Genomic DNA, 9,196 nt, shown 5'->3' with positions numbered 1-9,196 from the left:
TACAAATACAGACCGTATACCAAATTAGCAATTACAGTTTGATAATATAAAATTGTTTGATCAGGGAAGTTTACATTGTGCTCTGCCCACACCTCTGTTACTATGTATTAGCGGGTTGAATCCCATGTTATGTGATGATGAAATTGGTTATATTCCTATGCAAACAGGCATTTTCTGGACCATGTGATCTCCTATGTGAATAGTGAATACCGACTGACGTCACCATCTGCCCAGGGAGAATTGTTTTCTTCAGACTTTCTGTTTTGCAGAGAAAACACCATATAGGTAAGTAAAACTGGCCTGTACCTGCCGAGAACCCAGGCATAGGGGGGTCTCAGAAACATGAATGTACCGGGTCCCATGATTTCTGTTGCTGGCCCTGCCGAGTAAATAACTGCCTTTATCATAGCCAGTGACGTGTGATGAGGTAAATGGTTGTTGGAGGCAATGGTTAGTATCAGAGCCAGATTTACAGATACATATATGAACCCGAGGGTTCATGTGGGGATTATACTGCAGCAGTATATAGTGCTGGAAATTTGGTGTGTTTTGATCAGGTACTGTATGTGTGGAAAAGGTAGACAGGGGAGGCAGTGCCTCACCTGCCATACACTTTTTACTCCAGAGTTTTGACTATTAAAAGGATTAAAATAATTAGAATAATAGAAATTAGATATTCATAATATTTTATTATTATATTTTTTATAGTAAAAACTGTGGACTATACCTAAGTATCTGCCTCACCTGACCGCACATCACTGATCCCAGCTCAGCTACGATTGGGCAACTTTCAGTCCTCACAGCTCCAGCAGCAACACAGGACATAAAGGGTGGTTGTTTACAGTCAGTAAAAATCACATAATCTAGCATAGTCCAAAATTCAAATAGGGGAGCCACACCAACTGCCACCCCAGAGCTGCCAAACATCACCAGCCAGGACTCATTGGCAGTTGGTGTGGCTCTCCTATTTTAATTTCTGTCTGTCACACACTGTGTGGGGATATTATATCACCTATTAGTAGACAGCACATCCAGAGGATTTCGGTAGCTGGTTCCTAGTTTGGAAATTGAATCACAGTGCACTCTATTAACAGGTTTGCTTGCCTCTGATATGCAAAGTTTGTTGCGGCATTAGCATTAAGTCACAGACACAACTGCAGCAAAAAATGCAAAGAAGGCTGCGCACTGCCTCCGACTTAGAATCAGGCTCTATGAGGAGCCCATTAGGGCTGCTTCAGAATATCACAGGCTGGTTTTCCATCCCAATCCAAACCTGTACACTGACATTAGGGTATCCAAAATCCCTTGTTAGAAGGAGACAACATTGTTCTACAGTACCTTGACATTTTGAATGAAATGAAATCAGTACTGATACCTCTAAGACCTCTATAATTTGAGGGCTCTTGAGCATAAACGATAATTAGCTTGCAACTAAAATAACGACTTGTACACAGAAATGGAATTAAAAGATCACAGGATTAATTTAAAATAACAATTTTTATATAAGGGTGGTCAAAAAAGCATTGCCTTCTCAGCTATAGCCAATGATGATAAATTAACAAGTGAGACTTACAGATGGGTCCATATACATATAGCCTCCTGGCGCGTTAAACAGCCCTTCTAGTTGCACCATGCCATGGCGTGGCTCAGTAGCATCGAGTGTCTTTTTGTGTGTCTTCTTACCTTCAAATGTGTCTTATTCGCGCAACGATGAGACTAGATAGCACAAGCAGCTTCTTCTGATTAAAATTATAAGCAGTATGTCTATGCTCTCTGTGCATCTGAGGGTGTATCTGCAAGCTAAACACTATGCTGCAGTGTTACAGCCGCTGACACTGTAACGTAACATTTTGCATGCAGATACACCCGCACTCGCTCAGAGAACATAGCCATGCTGCATATCATTTTAATCAGCAGAAGCTGCGTGTGCTATTTTTATTGTTGTGCGAATAAGATGCATTTGAAGGTAAAAAGATGCACGAAAAGAAGCTCGGTGCTAACGAGGCACATAGAGCTCCCGCGTTGTGTGGTGCGACCTGTAGCACATGGAGGATAGCTGTATGTTGGCACATCTAACACCTCTGTTGTAACCTGAGCTACATAGGCACCATCCCACATAGGCCCAGCCACTCAGAAGAAGCCCAGGTACCCCCATTAGAGACATCTTGTCCAGCGAAATAGAGGTACCCCACAACTATCACTTACACTCTGCTAGGGAGCTGAGAGACAATGGCTTCCTGCCTCACTGTGCCTCATCTGCAAAGAAAATTTAGAACACAAAACTAAACACCATAACACTGAATGACATCTAGGGAGTGGTGGGTCATGGATTCTTCTGGAAAAGAGAAAGAGACAGAATTACATTGCTCTCATATAAACTAAGACCCTCCCCTATGCAGCCTCTAATAGGCCTAAAAACTCAACTGCTAGTTGTCACTCAAAAACTACATAAATGTTAACCAATAAACTCCTATTTACCCATAAACCCCAAATTAAGAGTCTTATGAAGCCTTAAGCTGGGTACACACCTGCACGATCAGGTAACCTATAGATGCGGTCAGGTGATGTAACAATATATCACATCACCATACACATTGCACGATCCACTGTTCAGTGATGCAATATATTGTTCCTGTATCCGCAGCATCCTTCCATCCGATGTGCAGCACAAATACAATGGGAAGATGCAACTACAAAATTCATTGTCCAATGAATTGAGTGATTTTCAGGGTACACACTATACAATGGATGTTTAAATCCATCGCGAACAATATATTGTATAGTGAGTACCCAGCTTTGGGCTTATGCAGCCTGCAGGTACCTTAATACTAAATTTAATGTAACAAATAAAATAAAAACAAATATTTTCTCACCTTAAGGTTCACAGCCACTGGCTATAATTACATGTATTTCATAACTGTTTACCCATAATTCCAATCAAAGTGCTTGTCTTTTTCAGTAATCTCAACTGGACATTATTCATAAAGAAAGGGACATCATCAAATGCTCAATAACCATACCTGTAATCTGCACAACCAATGCGTCGAGGTGAAAGTTGTTATCGGAAGGTAAAATGCAGCTACAGTACTGCTACGAGTCCATCAATAAGTCATGTGAAAAGAATAGCTGGCCAAGCAGCACAAGGATTCCAATGTATGTCTTCATGATAAGCACTATCTTGACCACCCTGGCTGGAAATCTTGCCGTTATCATTTCCATAGCTCACTTCAAGCAGCTTCACACACCAACAAATTATCTAATCCTCTCCATGGCCACTGTGGATTTTCTACTAGGAAGCCTTGTTATGCCATATAGCATGGTGAGATCAGTGGAGAACTGTTGGTATTTTGGGGAAATTTTCTGTAAAATCCATACAGGAACAGACATTATGCTCAGTACAGCATCCATATTCCATCTCTCCTTCATCTCTGTGGATAGATATTATGCAGTATGTGATCCGCTGAGATATAAAACAAGAGTATGTCTACTTACTGTAATTATCATGATCATCACCAGCTGGGTGGTCCCTGCCATTTTTGCTTTTGGCATGGTCTTTCTCGAGCTCAATATAAAGGGTTCTGAATACTATTTCTATAACGAAGCCAGCTGTGTTGGAGGTTGCTTCGTATTTTTTAGTGAAACAGCTGGTATGGTGGCATCCATGCTGTCTTTCTTTATCCCTGGATTTATTATGGTCTGTGTTTATGGAAAGATATATATAATTGCCAAAAGACAAGCAAGATCAATTAAAGATGCAACCTTTCAAATACAGTTTCCGATAGATCTTGCGAGAAATCACTATGTAGCACGATGTAGAGAAAGAAAAGCAGCCACAACCCTGGGTACAATTATGGGAGTATTCCTAATATGCTGGTTGCCCTTCTTTTGCTGCACAGCCATTGGACCATTTATAAAATATGTCATCCCATCCATTGTTATAGACGCATTTGTATGGATTGGATATTTAAACTCAGCCTTTAACCCAATGGTCTACGCCTTTTTCTATATGTGGTTCCGGAAAGCCTTAAAAATGATCTTGTTTGGAAAAGTTTTTCAGCTTGACTCTTCTAGAACAATTTTGTATTTAGAGTGATCCAACCAAATAACAACACAAAATACTGTATGTGAATATAAATAATAACAAAATAGTCAGACAGACATATTTCGTACTATTTTATCATGAACTACTTCTGTGAGTTTAAACTTTTTTTGTACTTGTATACTATTGTGAAAGTATTTACACTAAATAAAAAAGTGTTGCTTAAAGTAGTCTAACTAACCAAAATACAGAATGTACCCTTCTAATTCCAAGAACAGGTTCACATGAATCTGATTATAATCCTTCACTTACAAAGGGAAGTTGAGCCTATATGATATTATAGTCTTTGATTTCAGTATATCTGTCTTGAAATTTATACAGTGTGTTTACAATATACATTAAGTTTTATTGTCTTGATGGCTTGGGAAAAATATATTTACAAGTTCCAAAATATGAATTAAAGAAAGAAAAAAACAAATACCCACCTGTGTGATTATTAAAGATGTTCTATGCATTATATGTGTTATCCACTTGTTCCTTATTTGACAAAGATTGATCTATATGTTTTCAAAGGGGCATATTCAATTGGGTGCGTGAATAGCAAAAATCCCGCATCTGTAAGGTTTTTCCTGCAGGTGCGTGTTTTTTGCTATTCTATTATGTGTGTGTTTTTTGCTTTTTTGTGCCCCGGGAGGTTTATTCTCACACACCTCCAGAGCAAGTGTGGTTTTTCTCAAAATCGTTATTTTTGGGGAAACTCATTGGGACTTGCTCTGGGACCCCGGTGGCACAGCCCCCCCCCCCCCCCCCCCGTGGACTAATTGAGCAATTGGAAGTATCCAATTAGCTTAATTAGTCCATTCTTACTCACCTTCTGCAGCGCTGTCTTATCCATCTTCTTCTTCATCCAGCATCGGAAGCCGGGTTCTCTGTTGCAGGGTGAGTATGTCATTGTGTGTGTGTTAGTAAGTGTGTATGAGTGTTGTGTGTGTGTGATCCCCCCCTCCCGGAATGGGCGCTGGGAGAACTACATTTCCCAGCAGCCCTTGCCCCTCCCACCAGCCCCTGGAGCCTACCAGCAGCCCCCGAGGCTCCCAGCCAAGGAATTTTTTTCCCTTCAGGAAATTCAATTAGAGTCCATATTTTGTACCTGAAAAATTATCTAGTTTTGGGTGAAAATGAAGTCACTGCACTCCTATCACATCGCAGAGACGGGATCCATTTGGAGCACATATACATGCATGTGTCTATTTATTTACACACCCGGATAAATGTTAATTTCTTATTTCCGCGAATAGCGACAATAAGAAATTACAAATATCGGGCCTGAAACATGATAATTAATAAATATGCTCTTCTTCAATATCTGAACCTTTATTCTATTAGCATTCATGTAACCTTCCTTATCTTCTAGAATGCTTATAATGTCTTCTGAATATGTCCCAAATATTTTTAGCCTCTCAGGTCACAGTCTAACCACAGATTTGTTGCCTGCTCCAAATTTTAACTCCAGATGGCGATGACTTTTAATGTAATGGCTCCCCCTGACAATCCAGCTTGCAAAATCAGATCTCAGACCATGCTGGCTTCTTGCAGCTTCTCACACACAATCTAATTCCATTGCCGTTTCACTTCATCATCTGGGTGAGGCTAAACCATACTTGCCTACTTTCTTTTTCTCTTCCCCGGGAGAAGCCCAGGGAAGAGAAGCAGGTCGGTTGCGACAGGGACGGGGCCTGACGGTTCATGTAATTAAGCCCCGCCCCTTTGTGTCAAATTGCTTTGATTGGTGCATATTTAAATTAGGGGTGAGCGGGTTCGGATTTCTGAAATCCGAACCCCCCCGAGCCCCCCTGATCCGAGGCCGATCCGAGTCAGGCTCGACTTTTCCCGCCTGACTCGGATCTGAAATCGAGGCAAAACGTCATCATCCCGCCCTCCGGGTCACGCGGGTTTTGGATCCTATATAAGGTACCAGTGTCGGTGCCATTTTCTCTCTCAGCTGTGGACAGTGAAGAGGGAGGGTGGGAGTTAGGGCTGGCTGGGCTGTGTAGTGTAGTGTAGTGCAGAGTAGTGTTGTGCTGTGCTGTGCTGTGCTGCGCTGTGCTGCTGTTGTCCATAGGGGCTGTGTCCACTACTTCAAAGTCCATAGGGGCTGGCTGTGTTGTGCTGTGCTGCTGTTGTCCATAGGGGCTGTGTCCACTACTTCAAAGTCCATAGGGGCTGGCTGGACTGTGTTGTGCAGTCAGTTGTCCATAGGGGCTGTGTCCACTCCAAAGTCCTGTGCAGTGTCCCAGTCCTAAAGGGGTGCTGTAGTGTTGTCAAGGGGGTGCTCTGTCCGTCAGGGGTGCTCCCCCCAAGTGCTAAAAAAAAAAAGATTTTTTCTCTGTTTGTGAATTGTGTGCACTGTGACTGCACGTGCATCAACAAAGGAGCAGCGCCAAGCGTGCGCCTGTGTCCCATTAGTAAAGGGACAGCTGGCTTGTCCGTTAAAGGGTGCTGTAACCCCCAAAGTACACTCCAAACCAAATAAAAAAATATTTTCTGTGTTTGTGAATTGTGTGCGCAGTAGCCGCACGTGCATCAACAAAGTAGTGCCAAGCGTGCGCATGTGTTATAAGTAAAGGGCCGGCTGGCTTGACCGTTAAAGGGTGCTGTAACCCCCAAAGTACACTCCAAACCAAATAAAAAAATATTTTCTGTGTTTGTGAATTGTGTGCGCAGTAGCCGCACGTGCATCAACAAAGTAGTGCCAAGCGTGCGCCTGTGTCATAAGTAAAGGGCCGGCTGACTTGACCGTTAAAGGGTGCTGTAACCCCCAAAGTACACTCCAAACAAAATAAAAAAATATTTTCTGTGTTTGTGAATTGTGTGCGCAGTAGCCGCACGTGCATCAACAAAGTAGTGCCAAGCGTGCCCCTGTGTCCCATAAATAAAGGGCCGGCTGGATTGACCGCTAAAGGGTGCTGTAACCCCCAAAGGGCACTCCAAACAAAATAAAAAATGTTTTCTGTGTTTGTGAATTGTGTGCACTGTGGCTGCACGTGCATCAACAAAGGAGCAGCGCCAAGCGTGCGCCTGTGTCCCATAAGTAAAGGGCCGGCTGGCTCATTTCTTAAAGGGTGGTGTAACCCACAAAGTGCACTACTCTCCAGCAAAAATAAAAAAATATTTACTGCGTTTGTGTGCAACTTAGCCGCACGTATATATCAATATAACATAAATGGAGGACCAAACTTTCTCCGATAAAAATAAAATAGGGAAAGATCAAGAACCACTTCCTCCTAGTGCTGTTGCTGCTGCTGGGAGTTGTTCATCATCCCAGAGAGGAAGTAGAAACACCACTACTTTTACTAAACAATTGACCCTCCAACAGTAGTTAGCGAGTAGGATGAAGTACGACAGCAGTCATCCTGAAACAAAATGTATAACTGAGGCCTTGACTGCTATGTTGGTGTTAGACGTGCGTCCGGTATCCGCCATTGGTGCAGTGGGATTTAGACAATTGATGGAAGTAGTGTGTCCCCGGTTCCAAATCCCGTCTAGATTCCACCTGCATCCTCGTCTGTCTGTTAAAGGGTGGTGTAACCCTCAAAGTGCGCTCCACAAACAATAAAAAAATTCTTCTTTTTTTTCTGTCTTTGTGAAATGTGTGGCTGTAGCCGCTCCTGCATCCTTAAAGCAGCAGCGACAAGCGTGCGTCTGTCTGTTAAAGGGTGGTGTAACCCTCAAAGTGCGCTCCACAAACAATAAAAAATTCTTCTTTTTTTTCTGTCTTTGTGAATTGTGTGGGCTGTAGCCGCACCTGCATCCTCAAAGCAGCAGCGACAAGCATGCGTCTGTCTGTTAAAGGGTGGTGTAACCCTCAAAGTGCGCTCCACAAAAAATAAAAAATTCTTTTTTTTCTGTCTTTGTGAATTGTGTGGGCTGTAGCTGCACCTGCATCCTCAAAGCAGCAGCGACAAGCATGCATCTGTCTGTTAAAGGATTACATCGGTGACAGCATCCAAGTAGGCATGTCAGACAGTCCGTACCTGTAATTGCAGGAAAAAGAGGCAATTTGGAGGTCCCTGTACAAACTGGCTCTATTTTACCTGAGTTGCCCCCCCTCCAGTGTGTACTCCGAAAGAGTGTTTAGTGCAGCCGGGAACCTTGTCAGCGAAAGGCGTAGGAGGTTGCTTCCACAAAATGTGGAGAAGATGATGTTCATAAAATGAATTATTAACCTCCAGAATGTACAGAGGGATCTGTGGTTGTGGATTCCAGCGGGGAATAATTAATACTCTGTGAGGATGAGGATGTATACAACACTGAAGAGGATGAGGAATCGGTGGATGAGGAGGATGAGGATGACATCTTGCCTCCGTAGAGCCAGTTTGTGCAGGGACAGATTAATTGCCAGCTTGTTTTGTGGGGGCCCGAACTAACCAATCATTTCAGCCACAGTCGTGTGGCAGACCCTGGCGCTGAAATGTTTGGTTTGTTAAAGTGTGCATGTCCTGTTTATACAACATAAGGGTGGGTGGGAGGGCCCAAGGACAATTCCATCTTGCATCTCTTTTTTTTCTTTGAATTATGTACTGTTTGGGGCCTAGTTTTTCAAACTGCCATCCTGTCTGCCACTGCAGTGTCACTCCTAGATGGACCACGTGTTTGTGCCGCCCACTCGTATCTCTTAGCATAGTCATCCAGCTACCTCGGTGCAACCTTTTGTACATAAAAACACTATTGTGAGGTGTGAGGTGTTCAGAATAGACTGGAAATGAGTGGAAATTAAGGTTATTGAGGTTAATAAAAGCATAGGAGCAGAAAAACCCACAAATTCTGTGATTTTAGCTGTTTTTATGCTTTTTAAAATAAAAATACAGATCCAAAACACAAAGCCCAGAACCCAAAACACGGAAGGGTGGTTTTGGCAAAACCAATCCAGATCCAAAACACGAAGAAAGATCCAGATCCAAAACCAAAACACAAAACACGAAAAGTGGCCGGTGCACACCCCTAATTTAAATAGGGGGCGGGGCTAAATTACATGATTTTTGAAGAATCACATCATTAAGCCACGCCCCCTACATGGGGACCCACGATCGCCGCAGAAATTCTCCCTATTCTGCCCACATCACTAGGAAGTGGGCAGAATGTGGGAGAAACACCTAC

The 9,196-nt window shown here is 42.9% G+C and overlaps 1 protein-coding gene across 1 annotated transcript; it reads left to right on the top strand.

Annotated features, from left to right (window-relative positions):
• The first annotated feature begins 200 nt into the window (after positions 1–200).
• LOC148543037 (trace amine-associated receptor 1-like) lies at positions 201–4,269 on the top strand. Its single transcript, XM_088451523.1, has 2 exons — positions 201–285; positions 2,960–4,269. The coding sequence occupies exon 2, from the start codon at positions 3,074–3,076 to the stop codon at positions 4,091–4,093; it is 1,020 nt and encodes a 339-aa protein (XP_088307649.1). The 5' UTR covers positions 201–285; positions 2,960–3,073; the 3' UTR covers positions 4,094–4,269.
• Positions 4,270–9,196: the final 4,927 nt, after the last annotated feature.

Source organism: Taudactylus pleione, unplaced genomic scaffold (assembly GCF_031769625.1).
Source record: "Taudactylus pleione unplaced genomic scaffold, aTauple2 ptg000006l, whole genome shotgun sequence".
NCBI classification, from domain to species: domain Eukaryota; kingdom Metazoa; phylum Chordata; class Amphibia; order Anura; family Myobatrachidae; genus Taudactylus; species Taudactylus pleione.
This window is presented reverse-complemented; position numbering and strand designations above follow the sequence as displayed.